The sequence below is a fragment of the Lactuca virosa genome, chromosome 6 (assembly GCF_052849685.1).
Source record: "Lactuca virosa cultivar CGN04683 chromosome 6, Lactuca_virosa_CGN04683_v6, whole genome shotgun sequence".
Lineage (NCBI taxonomy): Eukaryota > Viridiplantae > Streptophyta > Magnoliopsida > Asterales > Asteraceae > Lactuca > Lactuca virosa.
In genome coordinates, this window is record NC_136431.1 from 277,425,608 (window position 1) to 277,452,357 (window position 26,750).

The window sequence follows — 26,750 nt, forward strand, 5'->3', positions numbered from 1 at the left end:
ATGTTATGACAGGAAGAACTCGACGAGTCTGGGAAGGGACTCGACGAGTTGACTTAGTTGACCACGGGTCTGAGTAGCACATGAACTCGCCGAGTTGGGAGATGACTCGACGAGTTGGGGTTGACTGGGAGTTGACCTTGACTTTGACTTTGACCAGGATGTTGACTTTGACCAGGGGTAAAATGGTCATTTTACCCTGAGAAGGATTATCAGATTTTGACTAAGTATTATTGTGATATTGATAGTCGGGGAGTCGTTGGAGCAGCTATCAGATATTCCTCACCGCGAGTTTTGCAGAAAGCTTTGCGAGGTGAGCTTTCTCCAGTAGGAACAGGTCTAAGGCACCAAGGCCGGCCCGTTTAGATAGCAGTAGTTCCGGACCACGGTCCGATGCGGGGCGGGGCCCGAAGTAGGTTTATATGTTTTCCGGATTCTGATATGATGCCAGGGCGGTCCCGAGGAATGCCTGTATGATTGATGTCTTTGTGATTCTTGCATGTGTTTGTTATGTGTTATGTGTTCCGGGCGTAGGTCCGATGCTGAGGCAAGCCCGATGAATGTCTAGTTAATATGTTATGATAGTATGTTCAGTACTCGGTCCGATGCCTGGGCGGTTCCCGAGGAATGTTAGTATGTTTCCGGATCTAGGTCCGATGTCGGGCGGGGCCCGAGGAATGTTTACATGTTAGGGTTATGTGCTTATGTTATATGATGTTGTTATGTATATGTATGCCGATATCTGCTCGATGCCGGGCTGGGCCCGATGCCGAGTAGGGTTCGATGCTGGGCGGGGCCCGATGCCGGGAAAGCCGATGCCGAGCTTGACTCGATGTAGCAGGGGCGGGGCCCAAGACATGTTATGTGATATGTGTATGGTATGTGGTAGTTGGGGAGACTCACTAAGCTTCGTGCTTACAATTTTCAGTTTTGGTTTCAGGTACTTCCACTAGCAAGGGGAAGGGCTCGGGATGATCACATGGCACACACCACAGTTTCAGCCTGCGATTGTTTAGACTCTGATATTTTTCTCATATGATTTGATACAGTATTTGACATGATGTTTTGAGATACATGATTTATGATTTTCTTTATGATATGGTTTTATTATAAATGATTTTAAAAAGAAATTTTTGGTCTGTATTTTTGGGATGTTTCAAATCCACTTTCCACAAAGGTCCGAGCTGATAAATTACCGAATTACCCTTTGGTCCAAAAACTCCAACTGAATACCCGAGCAACCAATATGCATTATATAACTCCTATTGGGTCACAAACCCAACCCCTCGGTATTCGTAGCTTGATAGCACTTAATCCTCTGATCACCAATTCAAAATGGGAACAATTCGAATCAGGATGCTACAAGACATGCTTTGGAGGTTTCTGATAGATGTATTTTATTAGTTTAGAAGATGGAATTCAAAACAAACCATCAACTATAACCCCCAGCCAGAGTAGAAGTAGGCAAACAGATGTTTCTGGGGGAACTACCATACATCAAAAAGCTATTTGCACAAGTATTGCAGTTTCATCAAAGTTTATTTTTTGGTCAATTTAGCATGCCATGTGTTTGATGAAATGTTTAAGAGAATTACTTCTTGATTAAACTCAGTTGATTATGAGGGATTGACATTAGGTTGTTTTAATGTGATCAGACCAAGATGGGCATGAGTACATGAGTGACGGAACCGAAAGTTACTGCTATGGACACATTCCATATTGTGATGGTAATTGTTTTAGGCATAGCTAGAAGTATATGTGGGTCAACATGATGAATGAGAAAGAAAGGAGAGTAAGAATCGTCGCCTTTAAAATTGTGACAATAATGAGGTCTCGAAAGGTATGTGCTTTTTCCTTATTAGTTTCAACTGATTACTATGTTTCTTATATGACTTACGTTATATATTTATTCATTATTGTGAGTTTTTTCTTCAAATTTTTGACTACAAGTTTTGTGTAGTTCAAGTGTTTGTTATAATGCCCAAAAAAATTTGAATGAGTTTTTTTTAGGTTCTACTTCGCAAAATTAAGCTAATTACTAGTTTCTATATCTTGTGATGTTAGTAACACTTATCAGATTACATGAACAAATAGTTATTAGGATCTATCTTTTAGCTATTTTATCCTCAAAATGTTTCAAGTGTTTTTCGTTTTCATAATATTTTGTAGAAACTAAACTTTTTATAAAAATTGTTTTTTCAGGTTCAACATGAGACAGGACTTACTAAAACAGTCACCAACATTTCTCCCATACAACCACTACGTCATCACGGATGAGCTCATCAAAGACATGGATAAAGAAACAACTATGATGATGGACTCCTTCGAAGCCATGCAAGACAAATTCAACGCAACTATGGAAGCCTATGCCAAAATCGTCAAAGATCTTCCCCACATATAGCCGGCAATGAGCTTATGCTATTATCTAAGAAGATCAGCATCATATCCACTATGTAATCCAATATGTCTTTTCTATGTATTAACATAAAAACTACTATGTTCATGTCAACTATGTAGTACTTCCTATCTTTTCTATATATCATCATAAAACTACTATGTTACAACCTGCATAATTACTCCAATATACTCACATACATGAAAAACAAATGGTACATGTTAAGATACAAATAACAAATGCACCATACAGAAGAGCACTCGATATATGAGGAATAAGTGGTCCATCGTAGGATACAAAGTATGGAAGCCTATGCCAAAATCGAATCCCTACGTTCACTCCGGATTTCCCGAAACAGTTTATTAACAATCGACCAAAAAAAGTTAACATTTCTGGCCCCGCAATGCGGGGTCACTCATCTAGTTATATTTATTATTGTTATATAAACGTCTAAAAATATATATAAACATTTTATACGTATTTATACATATAAAAATGGATGGAGATATACATTTTTTTTTATATTTTCAAATATGTTTTTTATATGTATAAATATGTATAAATATATTTTTTAATATATAAATACTTTATACGTATAACATTTTTATTTGAAAAAAATACATATTCAAATGATAAAATACATATATAATATGGTTTTATACATTATATATATATATATATATATATATATATATATATATATATATATATATATATATATATATAACGCTTTCATAAGTTTTTTATACATTTTTTATAGGTATAAAAACATTTTTATACTTAATGTTACAAATAAATATGCTAAACATGTTTAAACAATTATATATATATATATATATATTATATATATATATATATATATATATATATGCTTAAATATGTTAAAAATGTATTTATATGTATTTATATGTTTAAAATATATTTATGCATTTAAAAGAATATTTTTTACATTTAAAAACGTAGTTTATATATTGAAAAACATATTTATAATTATATGTATAATAATAATAATAATAATAATAATAATAATAATAATAATTGTATTATATATTCTTTCAGTGTTATATGTCATATGGTAAATATCAGGAGCGAAAACATTCAAGACGCTCCAGCCTAGTGGGAAGTTGTTGTTCTATGATTGTTAGGTTGGGTGTTCGGATCTGTACACCTCCGTTTTATCCGCTATGCCTCTGTTTTTTAATTAAGTGAAACAATGTTTCGCCATGTCAGACGTATATGCCCAATTAGCAGCCTACATGGCGCCTCACTTAGACATGTGACTGGCCAAACCTGTTATAAGTCAAAAATGAACAAATTAGACAAAACCTAAAGCATTATTGAACTTAAAACTCATCAAAGGGTAAATCCAAATATTTCTTGAAAACTTAAAGACTTTTATGTCATTTGTCCGGTTTTCAATAACAATAGCCCAAGATAGTTTACAAATACATGTTAGTTCTTTGGTTTATACATGAAAAATACGATTACAAAATACAAAGACGAGGACCAGTTTACCTACATTGCGCCTCACTTAGGTGTTTTTGTTTTTTGTCTGCAGATCTTCTTGGCCTCTTCTGTCTGTGCTGCTCAGACCACGCGCAGACATTAGCCTTCACATACTGTTTGTTTTCTCGAAGACTGCATACCTAAAAATGTCTGCACGTCTTCTTCTTGGCGCATATGTGGACCATAGTCTTCTAACATCTTCAGACATCTTCTAGCCTAAACACACACACACACACACACACAGATACACACACATACACACACACGCACATATATATATATATATATATATATATATATATATATATATATATATATATATATATATATATATATAGTTTTTTTAATTAATATTTATTCCAACTTTATTAATGATAAACAATTTGAGAAAAAAAGGGTTCAACGACACTAACATGATATTTTTGATAAATTTATAAATAAATATTTATTACAATAATGGTCGTTGAAGTTGTTTATATAAACGTGAAAAAAATCATAATATATTCTTATATTTTTTGTGCCAAATTTTATAAAACATTATTTAATACAATATTTTCAATTTCATGAGGAAATATTTATGGTACGTTTTTAATTGATTTAATTGAAAAAATCAAAGTTTATTTCCATCTATTTATGTATCAATATCTCTGATTCATAATTACAATGTTTAGGCATAACTTTGCGACCAAAATTGTTGGTTTTATTATATATATATATATATATATATATATATATATATATATATATATATATATATATTAATCTGTACCATTTTTATTTTCACTTTTTTATACAATAATACATAAAAGTTGATCTAGATTCATTAATTATTTATAACAGGGTCATAAAAATATTAAAATATCATTTTGAAGTTTAAAAATATCAGTTTATTTAGATTTTAGTTTATTTTAGTAGTTTGCAGTTGTTAAAAAAACAAACAATTTTTTTTCATACAGCAGACGTTTGATCCACCTCTTCTACTGCAAAAGTCTACAGATGTGATCCGCAAAAACAAACAACACATGACCCGCAAACCAGTTATAGGTCAAAAATGAAGAAATTAGACAAAACCTAGATTTTATATTATTTGCCCGGTTTTCAATGACAATAACCCCATATTTACAAATACATGTTGGTTCTTTGGTTTATACATGAAAAATACGATTACAAAATACAAAGACGAGGACCAATTTACCAACTTCCGAGTTTCGTTCTGAAGCTGCTACCGAAATCCGTTCGGATACTTGGAACTCGCGCATTATCATCACAACCCGGCGCTTCTACCGTCGGTGAGCTTTCAATTATTCGTTTTCCGTTTTCCAATTCACAATGAAGCCCTGTGTTAGGGTTTTCAATGAGAGTATCAAGACTAGTTGATTTGAATTTGTCGGTGGTATATCGGGAATCAAAATATGATTGAGGAACTACGGTGTTCATTGCTTTCTTATCTTAATCAACTGTGTTTAATGCAATAAAACTTATGTAGTCGTGATTGATACGAACCATGATTTGCACTTTATATCGCAGCTAAAACTCACACTCACTCAATCTCAATCTCAATCGTAATCTTGGGGGACATCAGAATATGAAGCCGCATCCAGCTTGGAGTTCGTCGAAAAACCCAGTTAAGTTCAGAATGTAAGTTCAATCCTGTTGCCTATCAGTCACTTTCTTTTGTGAAATCATATTTTTGATATTTTGTTAACCAGTTGAACATTTGAATTGCAGTCCAACTGCTGAAAATCTTATCCCCATTCGGCTTGATGTTGATATAGATGGTCAGAGGTTCAGGGATACATTTACTTGGAACCCTTCTGGTAATACTAATACAATACTTTTCCCCTGATTTTTACATAGAGTTTGATCAATATCCCCCAAGGCTGAACCTTACATTCATTTATTGTATATTTTTTCCTTACAGATCCAGATTCTGATGTAATTTTGTTTGCAAAACGGACAGTGAAAGACCTCAAGCTTCCTCCAGCATTTGTGACCCAAATTGCTCAATCCATTCAAGTAAACTTTCTTCCTGTGGTGTTAGTGTAGCTAGCTACACATCTTTTTATTTCATTTCTTGTCCTGCCCAATATAATAGATAAAATAATCACCAAGATATATCTGTCTTTGGGCTAAATTGTGATCATTAAGAAACTATGATGAAAACATTGAGTTTTTCAAAAAAATTTAAAGGCTTTATTACTTGATAGTTTCATTTCATATATGTTGCTACATGTTTATTTTTTTGGCACGGTATACCTTAAACGGAAGTTAAAAAAAAGCAAGTGCCAAGTGGGATTAATATATTTTCTGAACTTATATTTACAGTTAACTTTTGAAAGAAATTTGACCAAACTTTGAAGGGTAATTGTGTCACTGGAACTAGTAATTGCATCAGTAATCAAACTTTTACATGATTCATAGTTAATGGGATTTGGGTGTTGTTACTTACATTATTCAAAAATAATTCTAAATTCAACCTACCTTTACATGGTAATCATATCAAAATTTTCTTTCGACACTGGTTCTGAATTTGTGGTAATATATTCTGAATTTCTCTTATTTTATATGCAGTCACAGCTTACTGAATTTCGATCATTTGAAGGGCAAGATATGTACACAGGCGAGAAAATTGTCCCTATTAAGGTATTTATTTTTTCATTTCGATCATTTGAAGGGCTATAATAATAAGAATACTAATACTACTACTACTACTACTACTACTAATAACAATAATAATAATAATAATAATAATAATAATGTGTTTCCTTTGATCTCCGTCAGCTTGATCTTCGAGTGAATCATACATTGATAAAGGACCAATTTTTATGGGTAAGTTTAGTCATAATCTTGCTTTTTCTTTTCTTCATATTTGGTGACAATTTTTGAATTTAGAATAACTACTTTTGGTCGTGATCAACATTTAAGTTGAACCAATTTCAGGACTTGAATAACTTTGATAGTGACCCTGAAGAATTTGCAAGAATTTTCTGTGAAGATTTGGGTATCCAAGACCCTGAAGTTGGAGTAAGTTATTGACTGTTTAAAAACAGTCCATACAATACAGTCAATGGCTAAATGCCATAAATAGCAATGTTCTTTCATTTTTTTGTGTACATCATACTTTCATCTTTCTTTATTACAACATTGTACCTTCAGTTCTTTGCTTCTTAAAGAATGGTACTTTGAATTACATCATTGTACCTTTTTTCTGTTACTCATTTGGACATTTATACTTAAAAAAAAATTATCCGATTATAATAGTGAAAATTGGTTTGTATTCTGATGATATGTTAGATTTTCAAAGTGCAATGCCATAACAGGAAGAAATGAAATTATATTATAATATTATAATAAACTAATAAATGAAAGTATGTGGCTACTCTTTTTTTTTTTTTTTTTTTTTTTCCATTAGCACTACCATCTATGTGCTATAGCCTACAGGCTGAAAATGCAAGACTAATTTAAGTTCTATAATTGACAAAATCTTGTGTTTACAGCCTGCAATTGCGTTTGCAATTAGGGAACAACTTTGTGAGGTTAGTATTTGGTTACTTGTTTAAAGTATATATAAAATATTGAGTTGGTAATGTAATGCTGAGAAAAATTCATGATTTTATTATTTATGTTATAGATTGCAATCCAGAGTGTAGCTTCAGCAAGGGAAACAAGAATAAACAAAAAAGGACGAAGGGGCACTGAACATCTGCCTCTCAGGTTTTTTTTTTTTTTTTTTTTTTTCCAGATAAAATAATTATTTCTCACTATTCTTTTTATTTGACATCAGTAAGCCAGGTGGAACTGCGTTGGACACGATGAAGTTATTTGGTAACAAATCAAGTGTGATCAGGTAGGTAACACTAATTATTTTGCAAGCTTAAGATGTTGTGGAGGAGGTGTTAATTGATTTTTTTTTTTTTTTAAATGTAGGAAAAGAAGGGAGTGGGACTTATATGAACCCATAGTTGATCTTTTGTCCAATGAGGAAGTTGATGCCCTAGAGGCTAGAGAATCATGATTTATTTATATTTTTTGAAATCTTGAAAGAAACATTTTGCTTACTTACACTTAGATAATCTCTTATTCCATGTAGATACTCCTGTATCTTCATTGACTTATTTGGGTGTTTAGGTTGACATTTCTTTAGATCTTCTATCTTTTAGGTTGTGTCGTGTGCTGTTGTTACTGTCCGGACATGATTACACAGTTTTTAAGGCTACTTTCGATGACAAGGATGCGAGGGCATTAATTTCTTTTACTTAGGCGAGACCATGTTGTTCCCCCTTTTTGCAATTTTTTGTCCCATTGACATGAGCTCTAATGTACGTCAAACGCAATACAAGACTTTCTTGTTTTGTTTTGTTCTGGGTTTGGGAAACCCTAAATTCGAGATTTTGCACCCTATTTAAAAAACTTAACTCTAGGGTTTTGGCCTCATTTCCAGCCTCTAAGCCCCAAACCCTAAATCTCGAAACCCTAATGCATTGTGAGAGTGTGTGAGCCATTTTTGAGTGAATTTGTGTGCATTGAAGCTTGTGGAATAAGGAGAAGCTTGGGGATTCAAGAAGAGGCTTTTAGATCCAGAAACGTCTTCACATTCTCAGCATTTTCGGGTAAGCAAGTCTCAAACTTGCTCAATGATTTCTTAGATCTCTTCATTTTACTTTTATGAGATTGTTGGTCCAAGAATGTTAGCGTTTGAGACTTGGACGTCCCAAGTGATTACTCTTTCAGATCTGGGGTCTAGAAGAGGTTTCATGGCATAAAGGTGCAAACTCGATTTTCAAAGGAAAGGAGCCGACATGACTGCAACGCATCACACACTCGATTTTCTGCACATGAGATCTTTGGGATTACACTCTGATATTGTTTTATGATAACATGTTTTGATTATTGACACTTTGGTTTTGACATGGTATGTTATTTTGGATGCTTTCTTATTATGTAGGTATTATAATAACTTAATTAAAAATGAAATTTTTGGTCTTAAATTTTGGGATGTTACACTATCAAGCATATTGGCCGCCTCAACATCAGCAAACATACGCCATGCAACCTACCCCAGAAGGACAATCAATGCATCAACAACAAATTACACAACTCGTTCATAATAGACACAAAAGTGCAGACGGAGACGCAACCGCTAGACGAGTCATACGATCAGATAATTCACCTTTAGTAAGAAGTATAATGGAATACCAACAGAAGTCGGAGCAAATATACCAGAAATCACAAAATATAACGGAACAAGAGATCCAGATGACCACATAGAAAGTTATAGATGGACGATGGACGCCTACTACCTGGATGAAAAGTATTGGTGCATTTTCTTCCCAACTACCTTATCTGGACCAACCCGGTTATCGTATAGAAGTTTACCGACAGAAAGCATACATAATTTCAATAAACTACGAGAGGAATTCGTGGGACATTTCGTACAACATAGGAGATACACAAGTACACAACGGACGCACAAGCCATCCTAGGATATAGGAAACGGGAGGACGAATCTAGAAGTGCTTTCGTACGATGATTCAATAAAACCACGCTTAACACACTTATCTGTGGTTTGGACTTCTGGTCTTAAGCATTAAGTGCTTAAAGTGGGTTTTGGCTTAACGGGTGAGTGTGCTAGGCGTACAAGTTTGTACGTATGACGTACAAGCCATTTATCGTGTACGCTTAGCGTACAGCTGAGTACGACCCGCGTACTCAGTCTGTTGGGTTTTGTGTTTCGGGCTTCGAGGTTGGTCCTTTCTTTTGGGCTTGAGTGCTTGGGTTCTTGTTGGGCCAACTGAGTGCAAGTGTTTTGGACTAAGAGAATGGGTGAGCTTTAGGGTAAGGCCCATGTAAAGGTTTGGGCTCAATTTGGAAAATTATGCCAAGTATGGGCCTTGAACGGTTAGTTGGATTTTGGGCCTTTTGGATTATAGGTTTGGGCCTAAGTCTTGGTCAAAACTAGGTCAGGGGTAAAATGATATTTTTACCCTAATTATGGACTGATAGCTATGGTTTGGAATCCAATTATTAATTGGATGTTATTTGGTATTGATAGCTCGGGGATTCATCGGTTCGCAGCAACAGCGAGTGTAGGATCTTTTATCTGTCGATTGAGGTGAGTTTCCTCACTGGATTTAGCACGTCTAAGGCACCAATGCCGACCCTTATTGTTTATGTTAGGATGCTAGGAGTCTGTGTGACCCTTGCATGTGTTATGTGCTGCTACGTATACCGGACGGGGCTTGATGCCGGGAGGAGTGTTAATCATTTCTTGAGAAACTTTATATAGAGATGAGAAGCCCCAGATTGACTTTCTTATATGAAATGTGAGAATGATGAATGTTTTATCTCAAAGGCGATCATGGATACTCTAATAAGACTGACAAAATTAAAGTTCAAATGATATATTGGAGATGAACTGATACCACCACCTCTTGGTTTGAAATCAAAGAACATAACCACTCATCCAACATCTTCTAATGTTTGAATATAATACGAATTAAATATAATATTTATGAAGACGATAATATCAATTAATGTATTAATAAAAATGATACTATCATCACTAGTATGCTTCATATTTAAATGTTAAAAAATATAATAAACATTATTTGTTCTTGTAAATATCACTATACATATGCTTAAAAATATACAATCATCTTCTGATAAAATAGTCATTTATATTTATAGATTTTTAATTGTCATGAGTTCTTAGTTCTTACAAATATCAATAATATATATATATATATATATATATATATATATATATATATATATATATATATATATATATATATATATAGGGAATGGTTATTTGGAAAACAAAAAACCCTAAAAATACATAAAAAAAATACCAAGACATCACAAAACTTTTTTTTGAATTTTTTTATCAAAAAATCGCAGCATTTTTTATAATTTCGCTAAAAATCAATTTTTTTTTTCAAAAATTTTTTTCAGTGATTTTGACCTAAAAGTTGCGATTTTTTGATAAAAAAATTCAATTTTTTTTTGTGATCTCTAAGTATTTTTTTATGCATTTTAATGATTTTTAGGGTTTTTTGTTTTCCATAAAACCTAAACCTATATATATATATATATATATATATATATATATATATATTCAGTGCGGTTCGGTTTTTTGCGGTTTTTGCAAGACTAGAAACCGCACCGCACCGAACATTTTCGGTTTTTGCAAAACTAAAACCGCACCGTCGGTTTTCATTTCGGTTTCGGTTTTTCGGTTTCGGTTTATGCGGTTTTATCGGTTTTTTCGGCTTGCGGTTCGGTTTTTGCTCACCCCTAAATGCATTGCACACACCACATAGTTATGTTTTTGTGATTTACTCTGATTTGAGATGATGTTTGACACACTTATTTTATTTAGATTGTATTGATGATATTTTTGGAATACTGTTTTTATTAAATTAAAAATGAAATTTTTGGGTCATATTTTTGGGACGTTACACATAAAATAAGTCGATTATAAAAATCTGCAAGTAAGGGGATGAAAGAAGATAATGCTCCACCCAATCGATCAAAGACAACCAATAAATTGAAGCTGGATTAAAGTAAAAAGGGGTAAGAAATTAAAACTATAACCGATTAGTTTACGTCCAAGAAAAGGAGGCAAGGAGAGAAGGAAACAACATCGTTTATGGTGGGGTTCGTTGCTGGACAGAGGACAAAAGGGACACAACCAATGGTGGTGACATCTACGGGTTTAGATTGGGAAAATAGGAAGATAAGGAGTCATCAAAATAAAAATGTATATGCGTTATATCTATTTACAAGCCGAGTATACTGTTGAATGATTCCTGATTTTCAGGAACGAAATTGGAGTGTAAGGACGAAGGAACATGCAAATTTAATTGCACCGAGAGTTTAAAGGAATAGAAGAAGGGGCAACAACGACAATCCACATACATGATTTAGGTTGGAAAATAAGTTGGGATGAGACCGATCAAATGCCACATGACATAAAGTTATTCTAATAATCTTTTTATTAGAGTAGGATTTCATTTTCAGTGTTTCAATTCTATACACTATTTTTTACGGATGATCCGTTTGTACCTAAAATTTAGGGGTGTTTGGGATTGCTTTCTAGTTTGAAAAGTATTTTCAATAAAAGGACTTTTTGAACTAAAAAGTCAAAAGTCTTGGATGGAAGAAAATGAAGATTGGATTTGGTTCAGGATCAAGAAAGATTAGATGGTAAATGAGCATTTGCAAGTCTTTTTGAGTGCTATAACTTTTAAAGTCTAAACCCTCGTTTCAAGTTTCAAAACCCTCCCTGCTCCGAGATATATTGAGAGAGTGAAAAAAGGGGGGAAAAGTGATGGAAACGGACGACTGGGGTTTTAGCTCGGAGGAGCTTGATTCCCTTGAAAAGGATGCTCTCAATCGGATCGCTCAACGGAATGCCACCACCGCAACCGCAACCGCCACCACCGCCGCCAGTACGAGTACCAGGGCTCATGCCCCTTCAACGTTTTATCATGGCTCTCATGCACGCCCGATACCTTCGCCTGTCAAACCAGTCTTTGAGTCTCATCACGCCCACAAGGTCAGTATTCCATTGGAACTCTCTGTATCTCTCTCGTTTGTGTGCTGAGTTTCATATTCCCCTCATGTGTAGAATGTTGTTGCTGATTATTTCAACTTCATATTGTATACATCTGCGAGCGAGTAGTTCGATTTTTCATTATAATGTGTACCCTTTAAGGGCTTAAAATATTTACTTACTAAGATTGGGAACACAGAACACATGTAAGAGCGTAAGTCTTGAACATTCTGAGGATTTCTGAAACTCGTTATTTGCTAAATGCTAGCAAATAGATCAATGACCAGTTATGAATATCCATTGATCCAATTGCAGATGCAGTTTCTACTACATTTATCTGATTAACTGGCACCTAGCTTATCTAGGAGGATGTGGTTTTTACACAAGTGGATGATGCTCTAATTTTTTGTCATTAGGCACATAGTAAGTTGATAAGGGAAGACAGCACATGTAAATGGATGAGAGTTGGTGAAAGATTAAACCTTTCTTTGTTAACTTTGCTGGAATAGAAATCTGATGCGCCATGGATGCAAAACAACCCATATGTCATTCACAACATTATTGATAAAGTCTCTCATCTTTTTTATAGTGATTAAACTCATAAACTTTATTTGTCTTATTCAAAATCATGTAATGTTGCCAGTAGGACAAAATTACCTATTTTTGAAAGACAAAAAATTGTTAGTCTGTCTTACAAAGACTCTGTGAACATGTCAAATTAGATGCATAGCCATCACTCTACAAGCCTAACAACCTGCTAAATAAAACCTTACAACTCACCAAGTGAACTCGTTCATCATCATTTGGTTAAAGATTCTTGATGGTGGATTGGTGGTGCAGAGTTTAACATCTTCCCTTAACTCCTTTTAGTTGTTTAGTCATACCCATGATGCCCTTCAATCTGATAAATATTCATTCGTCAATGACTTGATGAGGATGCTAGAGCTACATGGTTTTTGAACATGCAATTCGCTAACTATGTATCTCTCTTTTCCCAGACTTGTATGTTAGAAATTAAAAGCATGTGTGATGTGGTTGTTTTTTTTGTTTGTTTGTTTGTTTGTTTTTTTTTTTTTTTCATGTCTGATTTCTTTGAGGCAACGTTGATTGCGGAAATGTTGTCTACAAGATCATAATATAACCTTCAGTTAGAATGTCTATTTCCAAACTTTGGTATCATAACCGCATATGCTGCTGTGAAGTTTGAGAGTGTAACAGAATAACAGTGAACGGTTTCTTTGATGACCACATATAGTTGTTCTTAATTTGAAGCAGATCTTCAAAAGTTGTTCATGGTCATTGAGATTTTGCTCTAAATCTAATCACAGCTAGTAATTTGTAATATTAGAAAGAATTTCTGTTTTTAGTCACTGCATTTCTGGCTGGAAGTGGAAGTAGTAGTATGCATTGTTGAAATAGTGTCCATCAGATCACTTAAGTGTGTTTGTATTTGGAAAATAGGTAAATTCTTTGCCAACTGCTTCAGCAAATCCATCAGCAGGCACTACACGAAAGGTATCAGGTGAGCGTGACGTGAGCTATCTCCCACAATTTATTTCTTAATAGACCACCGTGTTCATGTGTCTTTTGTTTGCTTTTCTAGGAGATGATACTTCAAAGACTCGGTCCATTAAGTTTTTCCTACATGCGAGTGGAAACGTTGCTGCAAAATTTGCATATGACCAGGTACTTATGTTGTTTTGTTTCTTGTTAATTTTGTCTTATTCTGGGCTTCTAGAGTTGTCTCATTCTTCTCAGGTACTCGTGGGAGCATTACGTAAGGTCCCAAAAGCAACATGGAACGCAAAAGAAAGGTTCTCTCTTTTGCATTTCACATCATTTTGTAGATTTTTTGTTTAGAGTATAACTAGTGCGTCCTGTCAGTGCAGATTGTGGATCTTTCCTTTATTATCTTTACCATCAGCAGAAAAATTTATTGGTGAATTATCTGGTTCCAACATTGAGGTGCTTTTTATAGTTACACTATTTTGCAAATGATGCTTTCTATAGAATCTTGTATATTTTTGAACTTGTCTAATCAATCAGATCTCTACACATGGTTTTTGTATTGTTTTCTGCTAATTAGTTGTGATTTTACAGGTGGAAACTCTAGATCCATTGTTGCACCGTGCTATTGCTGCTGCCTCTGCTGTTCCAGATCTTCAAGGTAGAAATGTTTGTTTTAATGTTTTATATATCAGATGATATGATTGTTAGTCAAGTAGGGCTTATTGAGGAAAAGGGCAGGAGTTGGAACATATGAAGGTGTTATCATCATTATTATTGTTATCCTTTCAAAAGCAATAGTTTTGAAATCCGCTTTCTTTTTATTATATACATTTTATCTACCTTTTACAAAAAAGATATAACATACCAACCAACAGGTTACCATGATTTAACAACCTCATATCTTGATTTTGATTTGACCCGGTTTCGGTTCCATTTCAACAAAATGTTCCTTATATCTCATTGTTATATTGAATTGAATATATATATATATATATATATATATATATATATATATATTGAACTCTTAGTAGTATACATCTATGCATTGATACGAACCCATCCCATACAAGGCCCATATCAAGCCATAAACCCAAGTGTAGATTGTAGAACTCACCCTTAAAAGGCAGCTTGTAGGAGAGATTTATAAACAAGCTACCAACTTAATTTACTTTCAACCGGCCGATGTGGGATCGTAACATACACCAAGTGGCAAGTGCTATTGCCATTCCTTACCCTGATTAGCTGCTTTTTTTGAAACATTAAATCCACCATAAAGGAAGGTAGGGGATGCCTACAACCTAACCTTAGTCATTAGATATTGCTTAATGCTTCTTGCTTGATATATTGTGTAATTAACATCCTTCATTATGAATGCATTAAATGGTGTTAACATCTAATGGTTTTTGAGTTTCATTTCCGGTTGTTTACTTGATTGCTAGAAGGGTACAACAATACAATGCTATTTTTTACTTGATTAGCTTACTAGCTTAGTTGAGTTTTGCAATTATCCATGATTTTGAGTTTGATGATTCAATTTCAAGCCCAATGCTACTGATTACTTGACTTAGAATGTATGTTTATATAAACCGATATCCTACCACGATAACCGGTATATCAAATCTCGGCCCTTCACCGATATTTCATTTTTGACTGTGATAACTGCTTAGTGCCTGATAGAATTGAATCAAATCTATTGCCATTTTCTTGTTCTTTAACCAGTGTGTTCTATTTTATGTTTTTCATGCTTTTCGTGTTATTAATGTTTTGTTTTATGCTATTCGTCAGATCGCTATGACTCGATGCCTGATAGCATAAAATCAAAGCTATTGCCATTTCAGCGAGACGGTGTCAGGTATGTAATATTATTGACTAATTTGTGTGTTATTTGGTCAGATACTTATCATCTAAAGAATTCATGATCTTTTTATTGCAGGTTTATATTGCAGCATGGAGGGCGTGTTCTCCTGGCTGATGAAATGGGCCTTGGAAAAACTCTTCAGGTAATATGGATAAAAAAAACTCAGAATGGTCTCTGCAAGATCTTTAAGAAATCATGTAGGATAAGGTGCTTACATCTTAAGGCCGTGTTTGGTGCGCATAAGCTAACTTATTTTTTGAGCTTATTGCGATGTAGTTGTAGTGTTTGGTGAGACCACTAAAGTAGCTTATAATATAAGCTAGCTTTTTAAAAAGCTATTGATAAGTTCATGGGGCTTTTTCTACAACTTTTCGAAACGTATATGCTAATTTTAATTATATATCTAAATGTCCTTTTCTGACATTTTACTTTGCCATCTAGCTTATCGGCTAATCTGCCAAAGCCAAACACAGCCAGCCTAATAAGTGGTTCTTAATTTTTGGCAGGCGATTGCTGTAGCCTCTTGTGTTCGTGACTCATGGCCTGTTCTTGTTCTTACTCCATCTTCATTACGGCTTCAATGGGCTTCTGTTAGTTTTCTCTTTTACCCTTTGCTTCCAATCCTATCCTATCCTATAAATGTAAACAACTTACACTTTTTTTTCATGCTTTACACAGATGATTCAACAATGGCTAGACATCGCCTCCTCTGATATACACGTATGATTTTTTTTTTCAAATCTATGTTTATGAGAAATGTGAACATGACATCATGTTTTTTCATTATATAACGATTGTTGTGATTTTTTTTTTTTTTTTTTTTTTGCAGGTGGTTTTGTCTAGTTACAGTGGGTCAAACAAGGGTGGGTTCACAATAACGCGATCAAACACCAAAGGAGATATAAGTCTTGATGGAATGTTCAACATTGTGTCATATGATGTCGTGCCCAAGATTCAAGAGAGTCTCATGAGTTCAGATTTTAAGGTAACCATTTGTACTTCAAAATTCCAATTGCAATCTTTTTCTGTCATGAATTGATATTATTAAATAGTTACTGTTTGACTATCGCATTTATGTATACAAAAGGGATTGTGTACCTCATGACAGTGGTGCCTACTTTGTACATGATAAAACATACAGATAGCAATATGTAGAATGAGACCAGTATTAGGATTATGTTTCTAAGGCTATTCAAACTGACATCTGAAATCTGACTTTGTGATCTTTTTAACAATATAAATACATATTTAAGAAAAAACAAGTAACATGTGCATGCCAATTAGCTTTGCATCCCTTGGGATTTTGTTCATATACAAGTTTTTGTTAATAATGAATTCTTTATATATAGTTTGTGATTGCGGATGAGTCGCACTTCTTGAAGAATGCCCAAGCAAAGCGAACTACGGCATCTCTTCCTTTATTACAGGTCTCTCTCTCTCTCTCTCTCTCTCTCTCTGTTATACACATACACACACACACTTGCTGATGTGTTTATTGTTTTCATATATGCAGAAAGCTCGATACTTAATGTTGCTTAGTGGGACTCCTGCTTTATCTCGACCGATTGAGCTGTTCAAACAGGTCATAAATTCTTTCCAGACTCCATATTTTGATTTTTTTGTAATCAAATTTAATATTATGTCTGTTCTCTGAATTGAACCCTTGCATGTTTTGACAGCTTGAAGCACTGTATCCTACGGTATATAAGAACGTTCATGAATATGGCAACAGATATTGCCTGGGTGTAAGATGGACTTATTTTGCTACCAGTTTCTGTTTTCATCACATCTTTGTGAGAAAATTTAATGTAATATTTTTTCCAGGGTCATTTTGGAATGTATCAAGGTGCAAGTAATCATGAAGAACTGCACAACTTGATGAAAGCAACTGTGATGATTCGAAGACTCAAAAAAGACGTTCTCTCTGAGCTACCTGTCAAGCGCAGGCAACAGGTATCCCATTAAGTTTTGATTCTTATTAATATTATTGATAAGTCAGGAAACATATGTATATGTATATATATACAACTAGGCTACAAAAATAACTTCTCATAATCAAGAACCAACTAATTAAACTAATGTTATATACTCTCTTATATGTGATGTATATAAATATAACTAGTTTTTCTTTTCGTAATCATATGTGTTTATGATTTAGTGGAGTAATGCTCATCCTTTTTTTTTATTGTTTTTCTTGTTCCTAGGTTTTTCTGGACTTGGCAGACAAGGACATGAGGCAAATTAATGCTTTATTCTGTGAGGTATTCTAAACTTTTAGGCGTGTCTTCTATATATTTTTTTTGTTCTTTCTATTCAAATTAGGAAACTGTCATGTTTTCTTGAAATTGTTGTGATTATTATCACTTCTTTTCATTATATACAGTTGGACGTTATAAAAAACAAAATTAAGGCCTGCAAGTCCAAAGAGGAAGGCGAGTCGCTTAAGCTTAATGAGAAGCAAATCATAAATAAGGTGCACATGCAATGCAACAATCTTTAAGCTATTTTCTAGCATCTCTCTTTCTCTGTATATCGTTATCATTTATCCGTGAAGACACCACTCCAGTAAATTCATTTTGAACAGGAATAACAAGTACTTGACTATTTTACCCCTTATAGCAAGGTTGTAGAAATCGCTCGACGTAGGCTAATCGGTGGACTGGGGTCAAGAGATTAATCGGCTAGGCGGGGATTAATCAGGGGATTAATCGGGTACCATTAATTATTAAAAAATTATTAAAAAATTAATAAATATAACATTAATCCTAAGAAACATTAAATATAACATTAATAGATATAACATTATAAATTAAAAAACTTATTAAAATTTTAATAAATATAACATTATAACATAAAATTTCTCTTAAGCATTTACACAAACACTTGGCATGCTTGTTATTATCAACCATATCATTGAAATTTCTCTTAAGCATTGTATGACAAAAATCACTGAAATTGTGATTCCCAGTGATTGAACAACCATTTACACAAACATTGTATCAAGTATCAACTTAAATTTGCCTTCGGTCAAGTTTAATTATGGGCTAGACTAAAATCTGTTTTAATAGCGAATTGAGTTTATGGGTTCGCCTTCAATGCAGTGATCACACAACCATTAAGCAGATTTTACCAATCTGAGTTGAGAGAGAATCGATTTTACCAAGAACAAGAACACTAATCAGATTAATCAAACGATTCAGATTAATCAAACACATCAACAATTTGAGTCGACACCGATTCCATCCATAAACAAGAAAACGAATCAGATCAATCAAATGAATAAGCGATTCGATCCCACCAGAACAATTACAGATCTTGCAACTGCCAAATAGAATCTCGATTTCAAAAAAACAAAGCAAGAATAAACGAGTGATGGTGATAGGGTACACGAAGATGGTTGATGGGGGTGATAATCTGTGATGAGAACGAACGAGTGCTCTACCTCCGATGCTGATCGAAAAGCCTCTTCAGAACGAGTATTTGTTTTCACCTCGAGTATCTGTTTTCAATCCATGGTTCTTGATTGTTTCCACTTGATTATGTCTTCGAGTATTACCTGATCGATTTGTCTTCGAGTATCACCTGATCGGAGTCGAGATTGAAGAAAAGGAAACAAATAAATTAATCTTTGTGTGTTCCTGTGTTTATTTAATTGAGTATCCCACATCGTTGGTGGGATAAAATATCAAAGGGCAAACAATTCTATAAAAAGGGTAGAAGGCTTATTGAAATCCATATCCAACTCTCTTTTAGGCCAACTGTCTCCTTTGAGACGATGGGTCATTTGAGCCCCATTTTGGGTCCGATTTAGTCCGATTAGGACCGAATTGGACCGGTTTTGACCGATTTTGACCAAGGCCGATTATTTTACCCTCTAACCCTTATTCGTAAGCAGTTGGAGGCCGCCAAGCGCCTAGGCGCCGATTAATCGGCCGCCTAGGCCGATTTTTACAACCATGCCTTATAGACTAACTTACAGTTGCATACAATAAAGGTAACTTAACAATATATTCTCAAACAAAGTTGAGTACCCAGTACTTCCCGGATGACCCTTGTAATATATGCATACATGTTTTTCATCCGTATACAATATGTCAAGTGTTTGTAATATTTAATCTGTATGTTAATTTTTTTTTTGCTTGATGGTCAGATCTATACAGAATCCGCGGAAGCCAAAATCCCTGCTGTTCTGGATTACCTGGGAACTGTCATTGAGGTACGTTGCCATTACTGGATGGAATGAAATGACAGAAGGAATGGAATAGGCATTAGGCAAGGGGATAGAATGAGTCATTATCATGCTTGTTGGCCTGTAGAAACACTCCAATCCATTCTATAATAATGGTCCACTCCATTCCATTCCATTCCATTCCTTTCTTGATTCCATCATACAGAACTGAACACAACACTAGCTTATTTTCTACTGTTTATTTTCACTTTGCAAATTATACAATGCTTCATGATTTTACGGTGCAGGTGGGGTGCAAGTTTATAGTGTTTGCTCATCATCAGTCAATGATTGATTCAATACATCAACTTCTTCTTGTAAGACCAGACCAGAGCGCGTTTGGTATTTGTGAATAGGTTTCTAAAAAATTAGATTAGATTCTTATTTGCTTTGCCTAATTTCCAGAAAAAGAAGGTTGGTTGTATTCGGATAGATGGTGGTACTCCAGCAGGATCAAGACAATCCTTGGTCACAGATTTCCAGGAAAAAGATGCCATAAAAGCAGCAGTGGTATATATATAATTAATAATTAATAATTTATATTTATATTATAAAAAATGTGTTTGATTATTTATTTATACTTGCTTTGTTGTGTTGTGTAGCTATCTATCAAAGCTGGTGGTGTTGGGTTAACTTTAACAGCAGCAAGCACAGTAATATTCGCAGAGCTTTCTTGGACACCAGGGGACATGATTCAAGCTGAAGACCGTGCTCACAGAATTGGACAGGTTTGTTTTTCTAAATCTGTCAACTGAAACGCCTTTTAAGAAAATGTTGTTGGGCGTTTAATGCAAGAAATAGCAATGTACTTTCATAATCTTTCATATGTTTATTATATTTATAAATACAAAGCAGTTTCCACTTGGGTAGGGTAGAATAGATTTTTCAAAGTATAATAATGTCCTAATAAGAAACAAAATTGCTATATTGTCCTATCTAATTAGAATCAAATTTGGAGTAGAATGCCATCTATGATGGCCTGGGTAGGTTTTTCTTTCATAGTATAATGTCCCAATAAGAAATAAATTGAAAGTACAATGCTATAATGGGTAGGTTTTTCAAAGTACAATGCCTTGCCTTAATAAGGAAAAAAAGTTAAATTAAATTTAGATGCTATAATACACATAATAAAGGAAAGTAGGTTGCTATTCCTTGAAGCATTTTTTTTAACTTTTCAATTGTATTGTACCATGCCATGATGTCCTTTTTTTTTTGTTAATAAGTGTGTGTGGGTATGGGTATGGTGGAAAATTCATAATTTAGTCGAATAGGAGGACCTGAGCTTTTTCCTATTAATAACACACATATGGCTTCTGATTCTGATTTTGTGGTTTGGTGTGGGGTTATGCTTTTGCACTTGCAGGTATCATCAGTGAATGTATACTACCTCCTGGCAAGTGACACAGTCGATGACATCATATGGTAACAAAACAAGCCCATCTTATAAATCCTAAATCATGCTTTGCTGGCTGATAAGTAATTGAAATCACTTTCTTTGTTTTTTCTCCTTTCAGGGATGTTGTGCAAAGCAAGTTAGAAAATCTGGGACAGGTTTTTTCCTTTTGCTCCTTTTTATTATTTTATTTTATTTTATTTTTTTTGCTTATATATATATATATATATATATATATATATATATATATATATATAAGTGAGTTATGGACGGTGATATACAATAACTAATTTTATGCAGATGCTGGATGGGCATGAGAATACACTGAAAGTTTCAAATAATAATAGTAATAACCAGCAGCAGCCAACAAGGATGATAAGTAGTAGCAGTAGCCCTTCAAAGCAGAAAACACTGGACTCATTTGTGAAGCGTTGTAGTTCACACAATGCGGAGGCAGACTCCAACCACAAACATCCCAGGCATTGAGATTTGAGAGGTAGAGGTAGAGGAGAACACACTATATATACGTATTTTACTTTTGGTAGGAGGAAAGTTTTTACTTTATAAGGTATGTATTACTATTACTATTACATGCAGTGTCAAGTGTGTATAATATAATTGTCTGCATATAGTTTTTTTTGGTAGCTTTTCAACTCAGTCTACTCTACTTTCATGGTTGTAATGTTTTGGGTAAATTACACCGTTCGTCCCTGGTGCGGGTGCCCAAAAGCATGTTCAGTCCCTATTTTCAAAAATTAACTCGGACCGTCCCTCATTTATTGAAAAGTTGCACACTTCATCCCTCTTGACATAAAAAGTCTATTTTGCCCTTAATATTTTCTTTTTTAGTTTTCTTTTATTCTTTAATCATTTTTAAACTTAAAATAAATAAATAAATTTCTCCACCTAACCACCCTCCCCTTCCCTTTCCCCAATGTCCTGTTATCAATAATTAGAAGAAAATTCCCCACCTCCCATCAATACCTGCTGGCGATTCATCGGTGACTTTTCAACCTCCACCCCATTCTCGTTCCGGACTCACCTTAGCACCTCCGCTTCACCGTCGATTCTCTTCCTGAGTTGACTTAAAACCGGTCTAACAAACACCTGTCACACACACCATGTACAACCTCCTGAAACCGTCGGTCGATCTCCAATTACGGTGGGGACACATGACGGAAACAGAGATTACAGGTGGTGGTGGTGTTCAATCTGAGACCCCCAAAGTAAAATTTGTCATGAAACAGGCAGTTGCTCGAAAACTTAGGCGGCAACCATCTTAGATTTGAGGTACGAGGTGGTGCAACCGACAGTGATTCAGGTGATGACAAACCCTAGATTGTTCGACGATGACAACGCATTTCAAATCCATGGCCATATTTCTTCGAATTTTTTTCTCGTTTGGAACTGAAATTGAACCCACCCATTCCTTTCCTGTTTCTTTTAGGTACAGATCGAGAATGGAACACACCTTTATAATTTGGGTATTGTTTTTTTCTAGTGAGGGGAAGAAGACAACGAATCGGAGGTTGGGGTGTATGAAATCGACGAACAGAGGAGTTTTAATTTCTTTTTTAAATTCTGTATGATCACTGATTTGCATAAGGTGCTGGCCTGGTGGGGGTGTGATGATTAAGGTGGTGGTTGGCAGTGGGTTATGTATAGTGTTGATGGTGGTTGTTAGTGGATGGATATAAAGGTGATTATGGTGGTAATGAATTCCAGGTGAGATGGCTTTAGTGATGTCGGTGGTTGTGTAATTTTTTTTGATTGATGAGGCTAATTCGGGTAAAAATAGGTGGTGGCCGATGGTTGTGGGCAGTGGTGATGGTCCGACGGTGAGGATTTTATCAAAGAATTTAGGGGGGGGGGGGGAAGATGGTTTAGAAGGGAAGATAGTATAAGGCGGGTGGGGGTGGGTGGGGTTTTCTATTTTGTTTTGTATATTATAAATAATTTTAAGAAAAATAAAATAAATGAAAAAAAAGAATAAAAATGGTAGAATAGTCATTTCATGTTTTGTAAGGGATTAAACGTGCAAATAAAAACTAACGAGGGATGCCATGTGCAACTTTTAACCAAACCAGGGACTGAGTTAATTTTTGAAAATAGGGACTAAACACGTTTTTTTGCATGTGCACAAGGGACGATTAGTGTAATTTACCCTAATGTTTTTGTTAGAATGTTTGTAGCGCACTTGTATTTATGATCTCAACTAGGGTTAGGGTTGCAAACTACTTGAGGCTTTATCAAGTAAAGAAGTCTATGGAAGGTTTAGTAGAGGTTTCTAAAACACTTGCAAGGAGAATTTCAGACTCTTATTTACAACTAAAACATACACTCTTAAACTACATATTTTTTGTCCCAACAACCGTCGACCTATCTTTCCACTAGCACTTGGTATTGTGATAGAAGCCAACCTCAGGTAACTCAAAACGTGTGTTGTTAAAGAAAAAAAAGAAAACAATATTGATCAAATCGGAATCTATCGGGTGGCTTAAGGCCTTATTTTATAGTTAAACAAACCTAAACCCACTAAAAGGCTTTAAATAATGAAACTCCTAATTGGAAAATAATTCTACTAACTTAATCTTTACTTTGATCCCTATGTCTATTTCTCCTGTAGACTCGACCCCACTTGCACGCCTTTCGATTCATATCAATACCCCTACCTCGAAAACTCACCTTGTCCTCAAGGTGTAACTCAGGATACCTCTGTTGCATCAACAATGAATCCTTCTAGGTTGCTTCGTCCATAGGAATCCCCTTCAACTGGATCAACCACTCTTGCTTTCCTTGATTCTCCTTGTTGCCTAACACCCTTTCAGGACACATTATCTCTTCCACTTGACCTAATAATAAAGCTTCTGGTAGAGTAGCTTCACCCTCTTGATCCCCCGACGCTTTTTTAAGTTGTGATACATGGAATACTAGATGGATAGTAGAAGTTGTTGGTAACTTGAGTTTATAAGCCACCTATCCAATCCGACTGATAACACAAATACGTCCTATCATTCATCTATTAAAACACCTTTCAAGGTTCCAAGCTACGATAGTTAGGCCGTAAAGAAGCAAAACAACACAAATAAGCTTCCAAGCTACGATTGATTACTTCAATTTGACCGTCCGTTTGCGGATGGTAGGTCGAACTATGTTTAAGTGTAGTACCCATATGTCAGAATTTATCCCTATCTGAAACAATAGTCTTGAGTACCCCATGTAACTGAATAATTTCCTTAATAAAAATTCCAGCAACTGACGACGTGGTAAACAGATGTTTTAGTGGTACGAAATGTGCGACTTAGTAAGACGATCCACTACTACTAAGATGACGCTATACCCGACTAATTTTGGTAAGCCCTCGATAAAGTCCATAGTCACATCCTCCCATATTCGCTCGGGAAGTTGTAGGGGCTGTAATAATCCCGCTGACGCTAAATTAGAGTATTTATTTCATTGACATACGCCGCATTTGGCCACCATCTGCGTCACATCCTTCTTCATTCCTACCCAAAAGAGTTCCGTAACCATTCGCTGATACGTTTTCTGAGCGCCTTCATGGCCACCGGTCACTCCCGAGTGAAATTCTTGAAATGCTCGATTAACCCAACTAGAAGAGCCCGGTATAACTATCCACCCTTTATATCGTACACATCCACTCACCACCTCATAACCTTCCAACCCCTCTTCAGCATTTTCCACACGGTTTCGTAATTCTTTGATCACAAAACTTTAGCTTAACTGATTCAACATCTCCTCATGGTCGCTTGGCTTGGATATTACTAATTCATTAATTTTGACCTCCTCTTTTCGTCGTGAAAGTGCATCTGCCACAGCCACCCCATTCTCTTTACATGGTCGGTAACATATGTCAAAATCGTATCCTGCTAGCTTAGCGATCCATCGTTGGTATTCACATACAACCATGCGTTGCTCGAGTAAAAATTTTGAACTCTTTTGGTCGGTAATTACTACAAAATTTCTTCCTATTAAATTAGGACGCCATTTCTAGATTGCCATGACGATTGCCATGAGCTCACATTCATAGAACGATTTTAGTTGGGCTCTTTTTCCTAACACCTGGCTGAAATATGCGATGGTTTTTCTTTCTTGCATCAAAACTGCCCCCACCCCATGTCCGGATGCGTCTGTCTCAACGGTAAATTGTTTGGAGAAATCTGGTAATGCGAGTACAAGAACTTGAGTCATGGTTTCCTTCAAACTTTAGAAGGCTTGTGTAGCATCCTCATTCCAATTAAATTTGTCTTTTTGTAGTAAACCGGTTAAAGCTTTAGCGATTTTGCCGTAACCTTTAACAAATTTTCGATAATAGCCCGTAAGTCCCAAAAATCCTATAACATCCCAAAAATCACAATAAATTTTACCTTTTCAAAAACAACCTATTTCATCCATAAAGTGTTTACAGAACCAATGTTTCAAAAGTATTATTCAAAATCAGAGTATCCCAAGATCCAATGTCATAAAAACAGGAAGATGTGCACAACCACACCTTCACTTTCCCACGATCCTCTGAAGTACCTGAAACAATAAACTGAAACAGTAAGCCTAAGTTTAGTGAGTTCCCTCAAAGTACCATCACATAACATAACAAACAACAACATACAAATATGAGCCTTCAGCTTGACTGGATCGCCTTGCAGGGCCTACAACCTATCTGGACCGCTCTCCGAGCCTTCAACATGACTGGACCGCCTCGCAGGGCCTACAGCCTATCTGGACCGCTCTCCGGGCCTTCGACATGACTGGATCGCCTCGCAGGGCCTACAACCTATCCAGACTTTCCCGAGTATTTTGGCCTTCAGCACAAAGCAGGACCGCCTCAACCCCTCCACAATATGTCGACATATACAACAGATAAACATAAACACATATCCAACAAGTACAGGTAGTCATACATATATACTAATCTATCATATAACTAGCATAACATCATCCTATCTACCAGGATACATAACTTAGTGGGCCGACATTGGTGCTTTCGACCCACGAGTACAGTGATGAAAACTCACATGAACCACTTGACAGAAGCCCGACAACTACCTCAGCATCATAACAGCCAATCTAAACTTCCTAAAACCAAACTGAGACCAATCCTTAGTTAAATACTCAATTCTACCCAAATTTGACCAAAAGTCAATCTGGTCAAAAAGTCAATGGTCAAAGTCAACGTCACGTCGTGAGAATGAAACAACAAAACAATCGTGACTCTGGGCACCGTCACGTCGTGACACATCCTATGTCACATCGTGACTTCTGGTTAGAAGGCCAAAATCTTCGTTAAGTGCT

The 26,750-nt window shown here is 35.2% G+C and overlaps 2 protein-coding genes across 2 annotated transcripts; both read left to right on the top strand.

Annotated features, from left to right (window-relative positions):
• The first annotated feature begins 5,051 nt into the window (after positions 1-5,051).
• Positions 5,052-8,127, top strand: BSH (transcription regulatory protein SNF5, putative (BSH)). Its single transcript, XM_079058330.1, has 11 exons — positions 5,052-5,187; positions 5,426-5,536; positions 5,627-5,715; positions 5,820-5,914; positions 6,470-6,541; positions 6,680-6,727; positions 6,839-6,922; positions 7,396-7,434; positions 7,530-7,612; positions 7,683-7,745; positions 7,826-8,127. The coding sequence occupies exons 2-11, from the start codon at positions 5,484-5,486 to the stop codon at positions 7,911-7,913; spliced, it is 714 nt and encodes a 237-aa protein (XP_078914456.1). The 5' UTR covers positions 5,052-5,187; positions 5,426-5,483; the 3' UTR covers positions 7,914-8,127.
• A 3,933-nt stretch (positions 8,128-12,060) lies between these two features.
• Positions 12,061-22,087, top strand: CHR18 (chromatin remodeling factor18). Its single transcript, XM_079056065.1, has 24 exons — positions 12,061-12,458; positions 13,917-13,977; positions 14,059-14,141; positions 14,214-14,269; positions 14,345-14,420; positions 14,556-14,622; positions 15,750-15,816; positions 15,898-15,964; positions 16,329-16,412; positions 16,501-16,542; positions 16,652-16,807; positions 17,172-17,249; positions 17,336-17,404; positions 17,502-17,567; positions 17,647-17,775; positions 18,027-18,083; positions 18,206-18,295; positions 19,973-20,038; positions 20,299-20,367; positions 20,456-20,560; positions 20,653-20,778; positions 21,414-21,472; positions 21,565-21,601; positions 21,744-22,087. The coding sequence occupies exons 1-24, from the start codon at positions 12,231-12,233 to the stop codon at positions 21,927-21,929; spliced, it is 2,124 nt and encodes a 707-aa protein (XP_078912191.1). The 5' UTR covers positions 12,061-12,230; the 3' UTR covers positions 21,930-22,087.
• The last annotated feature ends 4,663 nt before the right edge of the window (positions 22,088-26,750 follow it).